The sequence below is a fragment of the Mus musculus genome, chromosome 13 (assembly GCF_000001635.26).
Source record: "Mus musculus strain C57BL/6J chromosome 13, GRCm38.p6 C57BL/6J".
NCBI classification, from domain to species: domain Eukaryota; kingdom Metazoa; phylum Chordata; class Mammalia; order Rodentia; family Muridae; genus Mus; species Mus musculus.
Window position 1 is genome coordinate 89,992,928 of NC_000079.6, and position 23,694 is coordinate 90,016,621.

The 23,694-nt window shown below is 36.8% G+C and overlaps 1 protein-coding gene across 4 annotated transcripts in view; it reads right to left on the minus strand.

The window, feature by feature from the left end:
* Positions 1-23,694, minus strand: part of Xrcc4 (X-ray repair complementing defective repair in Chinese hamster cells 4) — a 240,695-nt gene that overhangs the window by 144,014 nt on the left and 72,987 nt on the right. For all 4 annotated transcript variants that reach the window (NM_028012.4, XM_006517041.4, XM_006517043.4 and 1 more), the window contains exon 4: positions 7,991-8,157. In NM_028012.4, coding sequence (NP_082288.1) covers positions 7,991-8,157 — 167 coding nt within the window. The remainder of the gene's footprint in view (positions 1-7,990; positions 8,158-23,694) is intronic.

Consider the following 23,694-nt stretch of genomic DNA (forward strand, 5'->3'; position numbering starts at 1 on the left):
TGTTCCTAAACATACTTTCTATGTGTCTCACATGTGTCCTAATAATTAAATATGTACATATATACACAAAATTATGATGAGATAATCAGAAACGAAAGTATCAAAATGTGAAAATTTTCATATAGGCCCTTAATGTGTCCCACAACACATCAATTTTAAAATACAGAGGATTTATTCTAGTGTACAAAGGAATATCTAACCAAGCAATTCTGGAACCAACTAGTGCACATTCTTTTAGTGGCATTCCATGAGACCACAGAACATGTGTGTTCTACCAAGTGCTTCATTCTCAGTACCTAGCAGAGATAGTCAATACACATTCATAAACGAATAAAGGGAGCTCAGGAGCACATTTTTTTCAATTGTTGATTTATTACACATCTCCAAGAGTACCTTTCGTTTTCAACACTATATCCTACAGTTTCTCTTCCACGATGGCAACCACCTGGCACTAGGTTAGTTTGAGAGCTACATGACACACATTCTGAAGTCCTCGTCCTTGGAGATGTCTTTTTTCCTAGTAGTCTTTCTAAGTGTGTGAGAATGGTTCTAAAAGCTAAGAGACTAATCTGAGTTCTTCAGCAGCACTGTGTCCATGCTAGGGGCTGAAGACTTCCTAAAGGGCATGGGATGGAATACATATCCCTTCAACCACATCACACTGGCAAAAGGAGCTTGGTGGACTTGTTTTTCCTCATTGGCTACAAGATACACCAAGGTCTGAGGTACCGCTTAGAAATATCTGCTTCCTGTCAGTCCTTGCTATTTCAAGATACTGCTAATATGTATGAGTTATTTTATGTGTTGGGTAGCAGGGTATGTTACTGTATATGTAATTTCAGATGCAAACTGTCAGATGAATATTATTATATTTTCATTTAATATGTTCTAATGTAATAACATAAGAAATTTACATATGAGAATATATCTGTATGTATATATATATATGTGTGTGTGTGTATGTATGTATATATATATATATATATATATATATATATATAAACCTAAATATCACAGTCAAGAACTATCAAGCTAATCCATACAACCTTATGAAAACTACAACATGTATAACACATTAAATTTAAAAACTATTGAACTAAAATTTCATATAATTTTCATAAAGTAGTACTAGTCTGAATACATACACCATGATTGCACTGGGAGGAACATAATTTTTGTTATGGAGAAAAAGTTATAAATCATGTAGCTTAACCCTCTCTGCTTTTATGGTTTATTGTAATAAACTAGTCATAAGACAGGGTAACACTTCCCAGAAAAACTTGAGCTGTATGGTATCAAATTTATAAACACTGAGAAAACACAAATTTACTCTCAGTTATTATCTCCTCAACAAACTCAGAGAATATTGGTCATTTATCTAGAATTTATTAAAGACATGCATAGCTTGTCTTAAACATCTTTAAAACAAATCTTCCAGAGCATTATAATGTTGCTAAGCCTTATTTCTTACTTGCCTCCAGACAACTGTCTATCTGAAGAATTGGGCATGAATTAATAGGTCAGAGCATTGATCAAGGAGAGAAATGGGATTCTTTGCTAAGCTTGTAGAGGTAAAACTCACGCACAGACCAGTAAAGCAGATTATAAATAGTCCAAGGATCACCCCTAAAGCCAGGCTCAAACTAGATTACATATGAGTAGCAGCAAGGAGGAAAGACTTAATGATATTTGTCCTTTCAAATTTGATGACGAATAGAGCAATAATAATGCCAAAATTCATCATTAATTAGGGACTTAGGAAGTTAGACCAGAGGATAATTATTTTTGTTTTGTTTTGTTTTGTTTTGTTTTTTGAGACAGGATCTCAAAGACGTTTTAATTTGCATTTTCCTCAGTAGCTAATATTGGTGAACACTTTAAAAATGTTTACTAACATCTTAAATTTCTATTTCCTTTTTTTTTTATTTATTAAATATGTTCTTTATTTACATTTCAAATATCCCTTTCCTAGTTTCCCCTCTGAAAATCCCCTATCCCTCCTCCCTCTGCTTCCCAACCCACTCACTCCTGCTTCCTGGCCCTGGCATTCCCCTCTTCTGGGACATGGAACCTTCACAGGACCAAGGGCCTCTTCTCCCATTGATGACCAACTAGGCCATCCTCTGCTACATATGCAACTAGAGCTATGAGTACCACCATGTGTTTTCTTTGATTGGTGGTTTAATCCCAGGGAGATCTGGGGCATTGGTTAGTTCATATTGTTGTTCTTCCTATGGGGTGGCAAACCCCTTCAGCCCCTTGGGTATTTTCTCTAGCTCCTTCATTGGGGACCCTGTGCTCCATCCAATGGACGGCTGTGAACATCCTCTTCTGTATTTCCAGGCACTGGCATAGCCTCACAAAAGACAGCTATATCAGGCTCCTGTCAGAAGGCTCTTGTTGGAATCTGCCTAATGTCTGGGTTTGGTGGTTGTTTACGGGGTGGATCGCCAATTGGGGCAGTTTCTGGATGGTCGATCCTTCATGCTCAGAACTTTGTCTCTGTAACTCTTTCCATGGGTATTTTGTTCCCATTCTAAGAAGAAAGGAAGTAGCCACAATTTGGTCTTTATTCTTGAGTTTCATGTGTTTTGCAAATTGTATCTTGGGTATTCTAAGTTTCTGGGCTCATGTCCACTTATCAGTGAGTGCATATCATGTGTGTTCTTCTGTGATTCATTTACCTCACTCAGGATGATATCGTCCAGAACATCCAGTTGCCTAAGAATCTCATAATTAATTGTTTTTAATAGCTGAGTTCAGTGGTGGCGCACGCCTTTATCCCAGCACTTGGGAGACAGAGGCAGGCAGATTTCTGAGTTTGAGGTCAGCCTGGTCTACAAAGTGAGTTCCAGGAAAGCCAGGGCTATACAGACAAACCCTGTCTTGAAAAACAAAAACAAAAACAAAACAAAGCAAAACAAAAGAAAACAAAACAAAACAAAATAGCTGAGTAGTGTAAATGTGTATAAATTGTGTAAATATACCACATTTTCTGTATCTATTCTTCTGATGAGGGACATCTGGGTTCTTTCCAGCTTCTGGCTATTATAAATAAGGCTGTAACAAACATAGGGGATCATGTGCTATTATTACAAGTTGGAACATCTTCTCTGTATATGACCAGGAGAGGTATTGCTGGATCTTCCCGTAGTACTATGTCCAATTTTCTGAGGAATTGCCAAACTGATTATCAGAGTGGTTGTACCAGCTTGCAATCCCACCAACAATGGAGGAGTATTCCTCTTTCTCCACATCCTTGCCAGCATCTGCTGTTACATGAATTTTTGATCTTAGCCATTCTGACTGGTGTGAGGTGGAATCTCAGGGTTGTTTTGATTTGCATTTCCCTCATGATTGAGGATGTTGAACATTTTTTCAGGTGCTTCATAGACATTCAATATTCCTCATTTGAGAATTCTTTGTTTAGCTCTGTACCCATTTTTAATAGGGTTATTTTATTTTCTGGAGTCCAGCTTCTTGAGTTCTTTGTATATATTGAATATTAGTCCCCCATCTGATTTAGGATTGGTAAAAATCCTTTCCCAATCTGTTGGTGGCCTTTTTGTCTTACTGACAGTGTCTTTTGCCTTACAGAAGCTTTGCAATTTTATGAGGTTCTTCCTATAATCCCAGTTGATTCAGGACTCCTCAGAGTCCAGCTTTCTCTGTGATCCTATGATACTAAGCTCCTGTGAACCTGAGATTCTGGGTGTGTCAGAGTTCTTGGCAGTCAAGCTTCCTCTGAGACCCTGAGATCCTGGTGTGACCAAGCTCCTGTTATCTTGGGAACCTGGAATCCCAAAATCCTGGGCATGTTACAGCACCTGAAAGTGGTGTCTCCCCTGGAGACCATGGTCCTGTCTGTTGTGTTAGAAACCAAGGTTAAAAAACCAGCACTGATCAGAAGGAACTCCAGCTGCTCGTCAGGCAGGGCTCCTGTGTCCTTGCTCCTGCAGTCATAGGCCCATCAAGATTGGTTTGGAACCAATGTTGTGTTCTATTAACCAGTGATCCTAAGATAGTGTGGAGAGTCCTCTGGGGACCTTGGGACTGTCTGGCAAGTTCATGCCCAAGGTGAACCCAGGACAGATATTTTTAAAAGTGATAACAAATAAATAAGTAAATAAATACCCATGCAGTAGTGGCACAAGGCTTTAATCCCAGCACTAGGGAGGCAGAGGCAGGCAGATTTCTGAGTTCAAGGTCAGCCTGGTCTACAGAGTGAGTTTCAGAACAGCCGGGGCTACACAGAGAAACCCTGTCTCGGAAAATCAATCAATAAATAAATAAATTTAAAAAGGCATAGAGTTGTTAGAATAAAATATTTCTGAGAACTGAGTGGCAAAAAGGAAAAAAAAAAAGCAGAAACAAAAACAAGAAAAGTTCACACAAAAATAATATCCCAATTAAAATAACAAGCTGACAGTCCAGACTAAATAAGAGGCACACACGTGTGGGCATATGGTATAGGAAGGATACAGTAATCATTATATTAACAGTGAGTTCTGGTGCAAGTTACACCAGGTCAAGATTGAATAACACAGCAAATCGGAATAGCACAGAGTGGCTCAAGGTGGCTGAGAAGAGCTGGAGTAGAGGCTGAAAGCAGAGACAGAATAAGGCTCCAGGCCAGGAAGAGGATGGCCACAGCTGTCCCTTATGTTCTCTGAAGACAAGGTTTTCTGTAACTGTTCTTAAACAATCTAATGGGCTGCCATGGAGACACAAACATATCCCCTAAGGTCTTTAAAAATTAGACTGAATTCATCTGCAGATAATGTGATTCCACCTTGAAGATACAAACACAAAGAGAAAGAGCTTTCAAGGCCTGCTAATTCAGTTTAATGAAGACTGCCTCCTATTGTGGGTTTAATGACTGTAACTCAGAATAAAGCCAGAGAATTTCTAAACTGAGGTTTGACTGCAAACAAAAGACCTATTCAGTAACACAGAAGTTGAGACTTATTGTTTGAAATGAAGTAGGAAATCCAATAAATAAATACATATAATAACCTCAGAATTCAATACAAATTTCTAATGATTTTCTTTTATGTGTTTAAAGTATAAAAAAGCAAACAGTCTAATGAAGAAAGAGAACATAGAACACAATTATTGAGCAATAATTAAGCAGTAATAGCAAGACAATGCTAAGGCCTGTGCATTAAAATTCACAATTTCTATTCATCAGCAATCTTTTACTCCTCTCTCAAGCCTTGTTTATTCCTGTCATTCTAAAGTGGAAAAAAATTTATATTCAGTTCTGATCACAACATTGATATATATTTCAATTTAAAATTATATGCACAATTCAAGATAAATTCTATTACCATTTAATTTTGTTTTAAAATGTAAAAATACATATAATTTGTAAACAATGGGTAATATTTTATTAGTATACATATCTATTGAAAGAGAACTTAAGCCTTTTAAGGAATAATAAGAGTACAATTACATTATTAAATTAGCTCACTTTATTTTCTACTCAATGCTTAATACAATTCAGCCCTTCCTACCATAGTTTCTGAAGAAATATTTATTGTTCTGTTCAAGTCCCTCTTTTGAACACACTTTTCTTTTGATCTGGAGTATGGACACAGTGCTGTGGGAAGAAATGATTGGATCGTACATGAACACCATCACAATCATCACCTATGGTATAAATGCAGTGTGACAGGGACTCACAACAGGTCCCTATTTCTGATGATTCTCTACTGTTGAAGTCCACAGTTTCTGAATGTAGTACAAGTGTTCCATTTCTAATCTCTTGAAAGCCAAGTATTAAGCAATACTGCTGCCACAGGGAAGCCAGGTGCTGACTGCTCTGTTTACTCTCTTTGGTTCTGAGATGGAAGAAGAGAAGAGTGCAGATGTGCTCCTGTGACAAGACCACAATGCACTGGGAGATCCTCAAAGTATTCACTTTGCCTCCTCAAAAGGAGCAAAAGCAAATTGGGGAAATAGATAATTCACCAATCTCATATCATATACATAAACAACAGCCTAGAATTTCCCAAGAGGTTTCCGTCCTTGAAAGATGTAGGTTCACTCCAATAGCAACACATTGTTTGTTGACATAGAAGACACCTGTTGCAGTAGTGATGTCAGAAAAAATTGCTGGAACAATCGTAAAAGACAGGTGACCGGAAATGTCTTTTACACTGTCAGGCAAAAGGCCCTTCTGGATAGCTGAGAAAACACATCAAGCACCTGTAAGCCACAGAACTATGTACGGCTCACTCACAGTTTCCCTGCACAAAACTGTGTGTGGCTCACTCATGGTTTCCTTATGTGCAGCATACTCATGATTTCACCTCACAGGCTGCCATCTCCAGGTTCATCTTCATTCCCGACTGCCTGCTACCTAAGGGATGGAGCTGGATGCTGATAGACAATACTTCTTTCAGCCACTGGCAGACATTTTAAAGTAACTGCTTCAAGTACAGAGTACACTAACTGCACTCTTTGTGGGCAATTTGTAGATCAAATTTATCTAAGGATATTCCAGGTTTTAAATATAAAACACTGGGGCTTATCACAACCATGGTTTGTCTGCTTTAATATGATTAATTTCATATATAAAATAGAAAAATATAATCAGAGTATAGATATCATTCCAAGCAATGCTTTTCAACACAGATACTTGATACTGATTCATATGAAATGAAAAAAAAAAAAACAAGTTTAGAAGAAGAATTAACTGATTTTTCTATATATCTGCTTAAATATATAAACTGGCATTTGACTCATTTATGAATTTAGTATATATGCATGACTACAAAAATAATTTAAAGCTAAAAAAGAAAAAAACAAGTATTCCCTTGATATTAAGTACGAAAATCAAAGATAACTGGGTATTCGTTATCTAATTTTATGTACATTACCTAATTCATTTCATTACTTATTATGGGCTTCTTTTAGCTATTCTCATTTTCATGTACATATGTGAATAACCATCAAACTATTTAATATGTACTTCCCCAAGGAGTTCTAAATGTCCATACAGAACAGTCACAATAGATGCCCTAAAAATTAACATGTATATTTAAATAGGAAGCATGATATTATTATGCCTTTAACTTAAAAGAAAGATTTTTTTTTAAATTTACTATATGGCACTACTTGTAACAGCATTATATATGCAGTACATAATTATTCCAAATACTATTCTACACACAAACATATACATACTATGTTTGCCTCTGTGGGAATATAAGTGTTCATGATAAAGTTCAAATATATTTTGTGTAACAGAATAATGCAAATTATATACCAGGTGGGAGTTCATTATAATTTGCATGAAAAAGCAATAATTGAAAAGAAATATATCATTCTTATTCACCATTAAAAGAACACGAGGCAAATGCCAGAAAATAAAAGACTTTTCAACATCTTGTTCAGTAGCCACAATTACTTCATCTTTTAAAATGAATGTAGCATGAATTTTCAGTCGAAAAATGTCGCTAGTAGAGCCAAAACACACATCATTTGAAGCAGTTACTATTCATAGATTCCAAACAAAAAGCCCACTGTGCTTATTTAAAGTTCACATCTCCTTTTGTTAATTATTACTCCTATAAATTTAAGCTAAAGTAATTCTTTCCTTATAAATATCCCTATTCTTTGCAAGTGCTGGGGACTATGCTGGGCCATGTGTACACTAAGTGCACATTCACTAACCAGGCAACATACTTTGACTAATGTTTTTATTACTAATGTAATAACGGGCTATGATATTCAATCCCCAATCATTTCTTACTTTCCTGTTTGTTGGCTGTACCAAATAAGAGAGCTAAAATGGTTAATGCCCTCCTGCAATACAAAACAGCCACTAATAACATGGCTAACTAAAATCGTGTAAAGGAATAATTAGGAGGGATTTTATAAAATGCCTGTTCTACATATGTTGTAACTTTTATGTATCATTAGCTTACATCCCTAGCAATGAAAGAGCTCAGTGCTTTCTGACGCAAACTCACTGTGTACATACCGGCCTTGAACATCATTCCAGTCTCTCAGGAGCCTTTCATTTTCTTTCTGCAGGTGCTCGTTTTTGGCTTGCTTTTCTGTAATGGTGTCCAGGCAGTAACAAATGAGATCTCTTATGACTTCAGCTGAGTTTGAAACTTTGTCTAGGTTGAAGGAACCAAGTCTGAACTAAACAAAAATAAAAATTAAAATTAAAAAAAAGAAAGAAAGGAAGAATGGAAAACATGTTCAGATTGAGAGTAGTGTTGAGATTTGATAATGCTGTTTTCAACAAACTTTCTTCTGAGGGAAAAATGGATGAGAATGAAACTGTACTTACCATATACAGTGCAGGGAACATAAAGCTGGACCACCCCCTTGCTTTCTAATGCATTTCTTATGTGAATCAACAAACAGCCTAAAAATAACATCTCTCGCTTCCTATTAGAAAACAATACACCTGCTCCTTGGAATAATTCACCATGTGCTTACAAAAGCCCAAGTATACGATACCCCACTCAGAGAAAAGTAACATGTTACAGATGGGAACTTTTAACTCATGTATTACTAAGATGGATGGGTATGTCTCACTGTAAAACCATTGGAATCATTCATATATAAACTACTGGTAAAGAAATATCCAATATTGGGAATAGTTAAAACTTAAATAGTTAAATTTCCAATTGGTAATAGTTAAAAGAAAAGCAGAGTTATAAGAAACTGATAATCTGTGAAAACTGTATTTTTTTATGTAAAGAGTATGATTTGTCAATACCAAATAACAACTTGAATACACTTGTAAGAGGTAATAATCTTAAAAGAATTTTAAGAAGGAACTTCAAAATGAAGTATTAGAATGCATGTGTTAGTTATGGAACTCAAATAAGCATACATACTAGTTATCCATGTGTCTATCTGTCTGTCTATCAATCTATCCAAACAGATTCATATCATCTCTACCACAAGTCACTTCTAAAGTGATATCATCAAGGGAAAAGCTAAGCTGCTTCACTTTGAAGCAGATGACACTGTCAAATGAACACATACCCACAAAGATATCGGGCTTCCTCTTCCCATTACAGCTGTCAGGGTATTGAAAATGATGTACATTTTTAGGGAAGAAAGGTTTTTAGCACATGAAACTCTCAAAATGCAACACATAGAAAACATGCCCACACTTTAATCTTGAATAAAGAAATATATATGAATACAGAGATAATACAAAATCCAAGTACAGCCCTATATAGATAGCTCACCTTAACAGAAAAAAATTAGAAAAAAAATTACTTATAAATTAATTTTTGTTAAAATATTGTGCGAATATTAAGAAATATTTTAAAAAGTGTATCATATATGAATACAGTGTATTCTGACCATATTCATCCCTTATTCATGAGTTCTCTGAAATCTACCTCTACCACCTATCTCGGCATCATGTTCTCTTTCATCAAATGAAAAAAATGTGTTCTTAATTAATTATAATATTAATAATAATCTAGTAGTATTTTTTTCCTTCAGAGTAAGCAATTTCTTGCTGTGGATTGCCTTCACTTATTTCTGTTGCTTTAAAATGTATGAATATAACTGTTATCCCCAACAATAAGACACAATAGAAGACAAGTATGTGAGTGTGAAATCCAAAGACAGGATTTCCTGCTAGTGTTCATATGACCATTGTATGGTTTCTCAAAGGGAAGGACTGAGTTCCACCTGAGCACAGTGCTCGTTAACAGGGCAAGAGTTCTTTTTCACTGTCTGCTGCTGGGCATACCGTTACAGATTCAGTCAAAAGGACAGGGATGAGATTTCATAAAAGCCTCCTCCTCTGGAGCTAAAGAAGAAAATATTACCATGGTTTAGCTCTACATTAAATTCATTTTCACAGTGGCCATAAGCACAAGAAAACTGGAGACTTAATGCCATTTAAAAAGAAGTCATCTCATAGAACGAATTGGGTAGAGTGCCTTCTGTTTCTATTTTGTGGAATAGTTTGAGAAGTATTGGAATCAGGTCTTCTTTGAAGATCATATAGAACTCTGCATTAAACCCATCTGGTCCTGGGCTATTTTTGGTTGGGAGACTATTAATAACTGTTTCTATTTCTTTAGGGGATATGGGACTGTTTAGATCATTAACCTGATCCTGATTTAACTTTGGTACCTGTTATCTGTCTAGAAAATTGTCCATTTCATCCAGGTTTTCCAGTTGTGTTGAGTATAGGCTTTTGTAGTAGGATCTGATGGTGTTTTGGATTTCCTCCGGTTCTGTTGTTATGTCTCCCTTTTCATTTCTGGTTTTGTTAATTAGGAGACTGCTCCTGTGCCCTCTAGTTAGTCTGGCTAAGGGTTTATCTAGTTGATTTTCTCAAAAAAACAGTTCAAGGTTTGGTTGATTCTTTGTATAGTTCTTATTGTTTCTACTTGGTTGATTTCAGCCCTGACTTTTATTATTTCCTGCTATCTACTCCTCTTGGGTGAATTTGCTTCCTTTTGTTCTAGAGCTTTTAGGTGAGCTGTCAGGCTGCTTGTGTGTGCTCTCTCCACTTTCTTTTTGGAGGGACTCAGAGCTATGAGTTTTCTTCTTAGGACTGCATTCATGGTGTCCCATAAGTTTGGGTATGTTGTGGCTTCATTTTCATTAAACTCTAAAAAGTCTTCAATTTATTTATTTATTTCTTCCTTGACCAAGTTATCATTGAGTAGAGGGTTGTTCAGCTTCCATGTATAAATGGGCTTTCTATTATTTATGTTGTTATTAAAGATCAGCCTTAGTCCATGGTGATCAGATAGGATGCATGGGATTATTTAAATATTTTTGTATCTGTTGAGGCCTGCTTTGTGACTGATTATATGATCAATTTTGAAGAAGTTACCATGAGGTGCTGAGAAAAAGGTATATCCTTTTGTCTTAGGATAATGGGTATCTGTTAAGTCCATTTGTTTTATAACTTCTGTTAGTTTCATTGTGTCTTTGGTTAGTTTCTGTTTCCAGGATCTGTCCATTGATGAGAGTGGGGTGTTGAAGTCTCCCACTAATATTGTGTGCAGTGCAATGTGTGCTTTGAGCATTATTAAAGTTTCTTTAATGAATGTGGATGCCCTTTCATTTGGAGCATAGATGTTCAGAATTGAGAGTTTATCTTGGTAGATTTTACCTTTGATGACTATGAAATATCCTTCCTTGTCTTTTTGATAACTTTAGATTGATATTTGATTTTATTTGATATTAGAATAGCTACTCCAGCTTGATTCTTGGGACAATTTGCTTGGAAAATTGTTTTCCAGCTTTTTACTCAGAGGTAGTGTCTGTCTTTGTCCCGGAGGTGGGTTTCCTATATGCAGCAAAATGTTGGGTCTTGTTTATGTAGCTAGTCTGTTAGTCTATGTCTTTTGACTGGGGAATTGAGTCCACTGATATTAAGAGATATAAAGGAAAAGTAATTGTTGCATCTTGTTATTTTCCTGGGCATATACCCAGAATATGCTCCAACATGTAATAAGGACACAAGCTCTACTATGTTCATAGCAGCCTTATTTATAACAGCCAGAAGCTAAAAAGAACCCAGATGTCCCTCAATTGAACATATGGTACATTTACACAATGGAGTACTATGCAGCTATTAAAAACTATGAATATATGAAATTCTTAGACAAATGGATGGATCTGGAGGACATCATCCTAAGTGAGATAATCCAATCACAAAAGAACACGCATGATATGCACTCATTAATAAGAGGATATTAGCACAGAAGCTCAGAGTATCCAAGATACAATTTGTAAAAATCAGGAAACTCAAGAAGGAAGACCAAAGTGTGGAAGGGGAAACAAAATGTCCATGGAAGGAGTAACAAATTTAGGAGCAGAGATTGAAGGAAAGACCATCCAGAGTCTGCCCCACCTGGGGATCCATCCCATAAACAATCCTCAAAACCAGACATTATTGTGAATGCCAACAAGGGCTTGCTGACGGGAGCCTGATATAGCCGTGTCCTGTGAGGCTCTGCCAGTGCCTGAAAAATTAGTTGCATATGTAGCAGAGAATGGCCTAGTCGGTCATCAATGGGAGAAGATGCCCTTGATCCAGTGAAGGTTCCATGCCCCAGAAGAGGGGAATGCCAGGGCCAGGAAGCAGGAGTGAGTAGGTTGTGGAGCAGGGGAAGGTGGGAGGGGAAACTAGGAAAGGGGATAACATTTGAAATGTAAATAAAGAAAATATCTAAGAAAAAAAAGAAAAAGAAAAGAAACAAAGATGTCACCTCTCCCTTGCCCACTACAGCAAACTAGGGTAAGGTGAGCTCTCCATGATCACCAGCATTCCTGCCACCACCTTTAATGTGCCTCCCTGGCAAGGTGTAGGACCTGCTCTCCAAAAGGCTGCAGCTGGTGAGGGGCACAGTAGGTGGGACAGTTGGCTTGGAGGTCATGTGAGCAGAAGAGCTATGCCTGCCCCTCTCCAGCCACAACACTCAGAAGAGCAAGCCCTGTACCTCCTCTGGGCAGCACAATAGTGCTAGCCTTGGTGGCAGAAGTTCAGGTGAGCTTTCCTGGAGGGCCTAAGAACAGGAGACCCTGCCAGCCGTGGCACTTGGTGAGCTAGCCTGGGGCAGAACTAGAGAGCCAGTTCCAGTGGTATAGGTACAGGAGAACTAGTGGGATTATTAACTTAGCTTCCTCCTGGACCCTGGTTAAGGGCTTTGAGTGGGACCCTCCCAATATCTACCCCATCTATAATTTGCTGGTGTGTATGAGCTGGAAGGTCCTGCTGATCCAAAGCTGCAGGATCTCCATGACACAGGGTAATAACAGGATATGGGAGAGGAGTCCCTGGAGGATTCAGTATAGATAGTCTAAGGGAAGCCACAGGCCTTGAAACAGACCAGTGACTCATTGCAGTGAACATTTGCATATAAAGATGTGTGTATAAATGGGTGTGTTGAAGCACACACTGTGCCTTACTACAGCTTCCAGGACTAGACTGGTTTCTCACTTTATTTTGTTTTGTGGGTAAGGATTATAATGGCAGAGGGTAGATATGAAGGGACAGGAAATGAGATGGATTAGGGCGCATGATGTAAAATTCACAAAGAATCAATAAAATGTTAAAAGAGCAGAGGAACACACAGAAATCCACACAAAGCTATGCTATATTTTTTAATTATTTTTTTTTATTTGGTTTAGTCCAAGCTGGCAAACAACCTGTGATCAAATTACATTTTTAAAGGCTATCATGGTGCATGTCTTTAATTCCAGTACTCAGTAAGTAGCAGCAGAAGGATCTCTGTAAATTCAAGGCAGGCCTGATCTACATAGTGAGTTCCAGGACAGCCAGGACCGCCTAGTGAGACCTTATCTCAGAAAAGGAAAACATAACAAGAAAATACATTGCTTACAAGTAGGAAATTCCAATTGAAAAGTACAATTTTGTACAGATATATAAATACACACACACACATATATGTGCACATATATGTGTATGTGTGTATCTATATATGTGTGTGTATCTATATATATGTGTGTGTGTATCTATCTATATCTATATCTATATCTATATCTATATCTATATCTATATCTATATCTATCTATCTATCTATATCTATATCTATATATATGTATATATATATATGTGAGTGTGTGTATGTACACACACACACACACGCATACAGGTAACTTTTGCTAGGCCCTAAAGCACATACCTGAAACAACCACACTTATTCTCAATCAAGAAGCCAATTCATGCCCAGGATTACCTGGACAACCAAAATATATTCCATGTTTCCGGTATGCTTTTAAATTTTGATTTCTTCTTTAGACTAAGAAAGAACATGAAGTATGGCAGGTAGGGAAATGGAAAATCTGAGGAAAGTACGGGCAGGAAAAAGAATACAACCAAAATATAGTTTATGAAAATTCAAAGAATACTTTAAATTTTTATTGTTTCCCTACTGAGTTTTGATGAGCATATCCCCAACATTTTTTTATGTCAGTAAAAAACTAAAAATAAAAATCAGGTACAGTAACTACCAAAAGAACAAAATGAAATAAATCCTGTTAATTCTACATGTAGATGGTCATATCCCCACCGCTTGGTTCTAAACCTAAGACACATACTGCTCTTTTCTGCCATTGTGGTTAATAAAGTGGGTATTTTAAAGTAGTAAGTATGGTTTTCTTTGGACTTCATTAATTTTGAAATACTTCTTAATAGTGAGTACTTTGCTATGTGACTTACAAAATACAGTCACCCACTCAATAGCCATGGGGTTTTGGTCCCAGGACTGCTCTCAGATACCAAGCAGCATATATCAGATGCCATATATAAAGGAATATGTTTGTGTATAACACATGTTCTTCTGCATATTTAACATCATCCCCAATTATTACAATACTCAACAAAATATAAAAGGAATGTAAGAAGGTAATATGCTATATTAATTAGAGAAAATAAATTCAGTAAAGGTTTAATTTAGATGAAACATTTCAAATTCTTTTCAGCTCTGCTTTGGTGGCATCCATATAGGTGAAACCCACTTCCTGTGACTCTAACCTCCACTAACATGTTGATTGGATTAAGACAAGATCAGGCCTTTCGGGAGGCACATGATAGAGTACACAAAAGAGGATGTCTCTAGAGACAGTTAACTGAGGAAGGAGGGCTCTGTCTGAAGTAGGAGGCACCACCCTAGAGAGCAAGAATGAATAAAAGCAGTGAGGAGAGAGAGAGGTGAGAGATGTGGAAGGCAGCAATCAGCTCCTTTGGTACCTAGCCCAGCCAGAAGTGGAGCAAGATGGCAACAACATGCAGTCTCCAGTGAGTTCTGGTGAGTAAACAATGGAAGATATTAAAAAGACAAGAAAGGACGCATACCCACATGAAAATCAGTTACCTTTCATGCCACAAGATACCCCAAAAAACCCACCTTAGGTTAGGAAGGCTTTGTTTTTCTTCATGTAAACAGATGTCTATAATATTGATTTCTTCCATTCCGAACCATTACTTTTTTTTTTATATGTTAGTCACATTTAATGAAAGATGCAAATTCCCAAGACAGACATTTGCAAGGAGCAATGATTTACTTTGGTTCATCATTTCAAAGTTCTATCTGAGGCTATGGTCATTTGGTTCCCATTGCTTCTTGATCTGTGACTCCACAGCTTCCTGGTCTACAGTAAAACAGCTCATCGTGGTGGAGAGTATGGGCGGAGCATTGCTGCTCACCTCAGAATGCACATGAGCAGCGAACATGAAACAAGACACATCTTCCAGGGTATGCTTGCCAGCTCCCTACTCCCTCCTGTCGGGCACCTCCTACTCTCTGCCAACAATGCCACTGTACCATAAACACATAAAATCACTAATAATAGATGAAACCAGAGCCCACTGAACAGATCATTTTCCAAAAGAATTATAGCTAATAAGCAAGCCATCCAGTGGCTTATATTTCCTATTCAAACTATAACTATATAATCATCAGTATAGGCTCATACCTATAATGCCAGTGCATGGAAAGCTGAGGACAGGAAACTTGAATTTCTATGAGTACAAGGACATCTGGGGCTACAGAGTAAATCCGGGGCCGCTTGGACTAAAAAATAAGATTCTGTTTCAAGCAAACAATTGTTTTTATTTCCTTGGTTAACTTTGCCATTGCTTATTTCTGAATCATACTGTTGCACAAATAAAGCACACTATTAGAATGTTTGCGAGAATAAACGTGAGTTGTAATTGTCTCTTCATTCTTATTATGATGGTGGTGTCAAAACGACTTTCTGCTATATGGCAAATGTAAAACTCTCTACTTTAGAAAGCCTATTTGTAATGTGGTTCTGAATAATGTACTGCAGACTCTATGTTCTGAATACAGTGTGGGTATATTTCAGTAGACATTCAAGAACACCATCAAAGGATTTCTCATTATTTTATAATTGGCTATAAAGGAACAGGAACCCAATACCCAGCATGCATGCATATGTGCACACACACACACACACACACACACTCACTCACACACACACACACACACACACCCTGTGAGGACTGGGTGTGTGTCTTCACTTTCCTTACTTAGAATGTGACATGCCATTTGAACAAGGTTGATTACTTTAACACAGTAGCCCTCCAGAGTGACAGACAATACCAGAGGAAAAACCTCTTAGGAATGCAATGACTGCTTCTGGTGCATAGTTTGTGTTTCTCACAGAAACTGTGACACAGGAAACACTGGGCAAAAGTTATACAATGTATCAAAATACCAAACTATGAGGTATTTCAAAAGTATAACTTTACAGTGCATAGCATAAAATGCCAATGGCCATTTTTCTCTGAATTCAACTAATTTACTCTGTCAAAGAACAATTTTTCAGGCTAGTAATAATATTTTCTAGAAAAATTTATAGAGTATAAAACACACACATACACACACGTACACACTGAGTATAAAAATTTGGCTCCTCCCTATAGGAAACTATAACACACTCCTACCAACTGTGCCATTGTCAGGACTGAACTACATTCACGTGAAAGCATATAAATATTAGAAGCCATTGCACAAATATGACAAACTTTTCAGAAACAAAATATTTACATTGTAATTACCTCAGGGCAATCTAAAAACTATTCATTTTTTAAAATGTACTATTCATTGTGATATGTCCTACTTCACCTAGAGACAGAGGAGTGAAAACAAATGAACACCTTGGCAGACAGACATTTCAGTAAACACCTTCCTTTTGACAAGGTTGAGAAAAAATACAGAGCATAATAAATAGTAACCAAGTATTTAATGGAATTTTCTTGCCAAAAATATCTTTTTAAAGGTTAGCTCTTAGATGCTCCAGTTCTGGCAATGCTAAACTGCACTTAACTCGCTCTCCTGCAGTAATTATAAGCTTTGGGATTAAGTAAAAACAAAAAACAAAACATAACAAAAAAACAGTCAAACCCCTGTTTCCAGTGCTGGGCAAAGGAAAGAAATGGAAACTGAATGATATTCAAAGAAGGTGACATCCATGTTTATGTGGCTTTTGCCACAGGGCCCAGTCCAGTCCACAGGGAGAATGCTAGACCTCAAATTGAAATATCACTTCCTGTCTGCAAGAGCCAAAGCATGGAGTGTACAGTCACACAGCAACAGTCATTGCCAGAGAAACAGAGACACAAGTACACAAACAATGGAAGAAGGAAATGGGGCAGAAGTTACTGAGGCAGGGCTGTAAGGACCTGATAGGATTAAATCTTATATCTTCATAGATGGGTATAAGGGACACTCAAGGGACCTCAATCCAACTGAGAGTTCCTACAGAGGTTTTGAAATTCACATAATGCACTCAGCCAAAAGGAAACAAAATAGAGCTATGGAATTTTAAAGGTAATTATAAAAACGAGCTGATTATTTCAAATTTTAATTTTAAAAGCGTAATTTTGAACCAAAGTAAATCATATTAGAAGGGAATTCACATGAACATAATTACTAAATTTCAGAACACTTGGAACAAAAAGCATCTTCTAAAAACTCCCGAAGAAATGAAACAGGTTACATAAGAAGGATCAGGATTATAACAACACTTGATTTCTATTGCACGGATGGAAAATAGAAACACTGAATATTCTGCCGAGAAGCTCTATGACATTATATTGAATCATGATGAAGTAAGACACTTGTCTTTATCTCTTCAGTCCACTGTAACGAAATGCGTCAAATAACGTATAAGCAAGAGAAGCCTTGCTCGGCAGCTGAGAAGCCTGCAATGAAGAAGCAGCAGAGTCAGTGGCCAGGGCTTTCCTGACAAAAGACGCCTTTCAACTGGGTCCTGCTGGTGACAAGGTGGGCGACTAATAGCTCTCTCAGGCTCCTCTGTAAGGGCCATGAACCCCATTCATGAAGACATAATTTAGGCCTGATTTAATACTACCATATTAGCGATCAAAAAATAACATGTAAATTTTGAGAAAATAAAATCCATTTAGATCACTGAATATAAAATGAAAACAACATGAAATTCGGTACAAAAGAAAAAATAAGGAATCTTCAAAATTATGGTTAGTTCATATGTATGAACTAAATTCTTTTTTCAAGCGCCTTCAGTTTCTTCTACTGTTTTATAATAACTTTTAGTGGCAACTTAATTTAGCACTAGGCTTATTTGGGTGTTAGATCATTTGATGATTTTGCATATTCTTTAAAAAAATCTTAACATGAAAATACTTGAAGAATTTAACATGGTGCCCTTTTTTTGTAGAAGTAAACATGAGTTCATTTTCACTGAGGGGAAAAAAAACAGTTGGCTCATGTTCCATGTTCATTAGGAAAAAGCAGTCGCACCTGCCATTTCATGTGGAAGGCAATGTGCACAGGAGGTTCCTGGATGTTGAGTGTGTTGCTTATCGCTCAGTTCATTACGAACCCTCTGCAATCTATTCACGACTGTGGAAATGGCTCGCCCAATCAGGATTTCCCTGAAACCAAGGTTACTTGGCTTCAGTTGTGGCAATAGAACAAATTCCAACCACTCTTAACAACAACCTAAACATTGACTCCTTCCAATTTTAATCAATCTAAACGCCAGACGTTAGAGATTTACAAATAAGGAAATGGGCTGCTGGGGAAACGGTACAATGTACTGCTACCAATGCCTCTCTTGGGACAAAGCTCACTGCTGCTGATAAGTCTCTTCCCTGCTTCAGACATTGCTCACCTTCACTACCCCTTACCCCTTCACCCTCCTTACCCCTTTCTACATTAGTAAAAATACCTTGCCTCCTCCTAATTTCCAATCATGCAATGATTTCTCAGATTTCTCTCACATGCTCCTCTGTGCATTCTATTCATTGAAGACTGATATTATGCTTTCCTTCCCAGCTTCTTTTCTTAAATAATCCATCACAACAGTCTATGCTGCGTGATATACTTCTCATAAATTCTCTTTACCAATTGTAAGTGGGTATTGTTAGACCAGCCTGCTTCTTACAGGGGAATTAATTATTATTTATTAATTAATTATTTGGTCTCTCACGTTCTCTATGAATAATGCAAATGAAGAACAGTCGATCTAGGGTTGCAGAGAGTTCCTACAAAGATGGATCCACAGAAGGTTTCCCCACCCTATCCATATTTTTTTGTTTTATTTTTATCATAAGACCTTGTAGCAGACAAAATCTGCTTACAAACAGGGGGACTAAGTTAAATTTATGCTTAAAAACAGAATATAGTAAACATGTAACCAATTTAAGTCTTATCACACCTTAACCGCACTGGGTTCTCTACTAAATTATTCCTCCAAAATATTCGGCTGCATTGCACCATACTCCTAACATTTTCAAGGTAAGTTTCTGTTCCGTTTTTCCCTGATTCTTTCTACATTCTCCACTGAAATAGTCTTAGCAAAGTACATCAGGGACTCAAAGCCAAAGGAATGTCACCATGTTTATTTTCTGTGCACTGCCTTTGCTTCAGTGACACGTCACTGGTCTGGTTTTTATCCTGTAGTGCTTCTTATCAGTGCCCCTTGCAGACTCCTATTTTTGGATCAGTTCTTTAATGGCTGCTCGGGTTCTTGTTTTCAACTCCTCGTCTTCCTCTCCATTCTGTCAGTAATCTCGAGTACTCTGGAGGGTTTTCCTACTGGCAGCACGCTGAGAACTGCCAAATTTGAATCATGAGGTTAGATCACCAGACTGTCTCCGTTTACGTCCCAACATACACAAATTGATTTCTGAAACTAAATTCTCCATTATCCCCAGGTATCTTGCTTCCCTGCTAGTAACCAAAAACCTCTTCCCAACAAGGACCCCACATTAGTCTATAGATTAAAGCCTGCTTCTGTTATCTGCTACTGCATCTTTTCAATTACATGTTTGTCAATTCTACATCCTAATACTTCAAGCCTGTGTGTTTCCCCCATCTCAGTGGCCTCTCTTAGGGCCAGTTCTAGTCCATGACATGTGCAGGACTGGGACCACAGTCGAACTGCACTTCCTGCCACTCTCAGTTCTTTGCTTCCTCTCTACTTTTACAAGGAAGTTTCAAATCAGACTTAATCCTCACTTAAGAATCTACAGCCCTTTCCTCTAAATGGTAAGGCTTTGAGGGCAGCCGTGTGCTTAGCTTCCACGCTTGAGCTCCCACTTGCCAAGTGCACAATGCCCTTTTCGAAACTAACTACATTCCTCATCACCACGACATATTCATTTAATTTAGGATTTCAATGACTCTGAATATAAAGACAAGCTATCTGCAGGAACAGTTCCACTAGAACTGAATAAAACATATTCATTATGTTTTCAATATCCTTCAAATAGTGAAAGATGATCAATACCTTTTAGGAACCAAAATTCAATGAATAAAGGTTTGTAACAACATACTGGTAATTTATTGTTTTACTATTTAATAGACTTGAGAGCAACAGAATAAAATATCCTTCCCCAAAGTAGTAAATATATAAATAGTAAGGTCCACACTCTTTCAAACACATCATTTCTGAGGGAGCTGTTCCTCTTCTCTGTTTCTGTTTCCACGAACATTGCAGAGACTGGGCAGCACTGCATTTGCTTGGGCTCTATATGATGCTAAAGGTCCATCAAATGCTCTTCCACAGTAAGAAGACCACTACCAACTCCCATATAAAGCAGGGAAAATTGTAAATTTAACATTCAAACCTCAAAACCTGGGTTATGTTTTGTTTTTTAAATAGTTTCAGAATCAAGGTCTGAAACTATTTTCTAGAGTAAAGCTGTTATCATTATATGCTTAATATATCTGTTGTAACATCATTAAAATTAATGACATTAAGCAGAATTTGAATTAGATTTTTCTTAGAAGTAAATTTTATTGTCATTTTATTGATCTTGATACCAAGGATCACTTTGGAGTATCTCATGTGCCTATTTTCACTTTAAAAATCACTTATAAAGATACACAATGTTGTAAGTCAGACTAAGCCGGGCGTGGTGGTGCACGCCTTTAATCCCAGCACTTGGGAGGCAGAGGCAGGCGGATTTCTGAGTTCCAGGCCAGCCTGATCTACAGAGTGAGTTCCAGGACAGCCAGGACTACACAGAGAAACCCTGTCTTGGAAAAACAAACAAACAAACAAACAAAAACACAAACAAAACAAAACAATTAACTCAGACTAAATAAGAAAAAAAAAAACATATATAACTGAAGTATCCATGGACAGTGGTATCCACATAACCTTGTCTTATGTCTTGTGAAACTTTAGGAAAACTTTCCATAGCTCCATATACTAACTACCATGTATCCATAATCTTGCTTGCTTGCTGCTGCTGCTGCTTTCTTCTTTCTTCTCTCTTCTTTCTTCTTCTTTTCTTCTTCTTCTTCTTCTTCTTCCCTTTCCTCTTCCTCTTCTCTTCCTCCTCTTCCTCTTCCTCCTCTGTTTCTTCCTTTCCTTCTTCTTCTTACATAAGCAGTTTATTCAAAGAAAATTATCTGAAAACTCCTTTTCATAGATAGCAACCACGACACCCTACTTCTTGCATGTGATGTCAGAGAAGATGAAGACAGCATGCTCAGTCACCTCATATTCACTGCTGATACAGCAAAATCTCTGAAGGCCAATTGTGTTCCAAGTCTAGGGATCTTGGTCTACTTTGCTTCTCTGACCCAGAGTTTGATATGTTGAGTAGTGATCAACCTGGGCAACCGGCACGGCAGTGTATGGGCGGGATTCATCTTGTAAGCTTTAACTTCCTTCCACCACTTAATTCTTGCTAGAAAGATCAATGGCATGGATAAACAAATCACTGAAGGATATAAAGATATGGCAGGGAACAACTCCATTCTCTCCTAAAGCCACTTCAAGTCCAAGGCTGATGGTTTATTATTCCTTTTTTCCTAACAGTTGGCAGGTTCCTATAGGACCACAGGGAATTGTCACTGGGTTTGGGTTTTGTTTTGTTTTACAATTGTAAAGTTCCATAAAAGATGCCTAAATTATTTATCAATATACTACTAACATCAGAATGTAGTTATTGGTTGGAAAAAGGTAATGAATTTATACTTAAGTCATTGGTCAGACATTTAAAATGATTAATACATATTATAATGAAAACTAATCAAGAGAGCTATGGTGATACCATTAGTTCAATTTCAATTATCAACCTTTTATGATTAGTAATATTTACATATTTGTAAAAACCATTAATATTTCTATTATAATATGTATATATGTATATATATTTCAATTATAATATGTATATATATATACATATATATACACACTCCAAATATTTTTAATAAGGAAGGACAGTAAAATCTATAATTTCAGTTTATTAAGTTTGAATATAAGAAGCAGAAATAGAAAGTAAGTAGGAAAAAGAAATCAGAGAAATGTACTTCTATTACTACCATAGACTATTTATTAAGATGTGTCTATACAGAGAAAAATATGACATTGAGGTTACAGTAATAAATTCAATTTTGAGTTCTTGTTCTAATACTAAGGAGGGATAAAGAAAACATGCTATAATATAGTCAGTAAGGTTCTATGTAATCCTACATGGAAACTCAAAATTTAATTGCACATGCTTTCTTTAGTTCTCTTTAGTGCGTATGAAAATAACAATCTATAGCAGAATTTTAATCCAGCAATATGGTTGATCTGTCAAGAGAATACATCCTAAAATATGATCTAGCCAGAATACAGACACACCCTTGATTACAATATGATCTAGCTGGAATACAAAAATGCCCTTAATAGATACCTTTACTCCCAAATAATGAAGCTATAGTTAGTTGTAAAAGGATGCAGTCATGTTTGAAAGTAATGTCTGATTGAGGGGTAGACAAAGTGATGAATCACAGAAAGATTTGACAGAGTGAGTCAAAGATAGTATGTACCCAACTCTCAGGGAACAAAACAAAGGAAATAAAGGATACTCAAAAGTTATAGTTATGAACGTTAGAAACTTCCAGGCCTAGGCCTAGGGATAGTGAGAAACACTCTGGGCCAATTCACACATTCATAAAGCATGGGTATGGCTCTCATTCCATTACATCACCTAAGGAAATAAAAAATATAGGCAACAACAAATAGTACATTGAGATGGATCACACAGAGTATCTGCTTCCAATAAGTGAATAAAGAGCAGCAATATATTACATAGTCCACGGTATTAGTAAATTCCTTTCAGAAAACTATTATAACCCATGATTATAACATTGTCACTGTGAATTTTCAAATTTCAAAAGCTCAGGTATAAATGTGGGCAGACAAAATATTAAAGTATTATAATGCTAAGATCAGTGTTTATAATGAAATAATGCCCCTACTGTATGAAATACCAAGTGTTGTATGGTAACTATTTAAAACAGTCATTTTACACGAAATGGCTTCTTGCTGTTAGCAAATATTAAAACCAGAAATTCAGATTCAGTGACATCCAAAAGAAATCAACTGTTTTGGCATGCAATCTTTCCACTTCTGTGGACTGTTTTTTTGAAACACTGACAAATGAGAACCCTTACTCATTGCCAAAAATCTATTCAAAGAGAATAGCAGCCATTGTATTTTGTCAACTTAGTGATCACGATGTATTACATAAATAAGGGAATAAAGTAAAAAGACAAGATAGCATTTTGCAAACAGAGTTTATAGTAAGACAACTCATGTTTATATGTAAAATCAGATTAATGGGAAAAAGAAACCATTTCATATATAAAATAAGTGGCAATTTTTACTGTTTTTCAATCACTCCAAGATAGAATCAAAGGT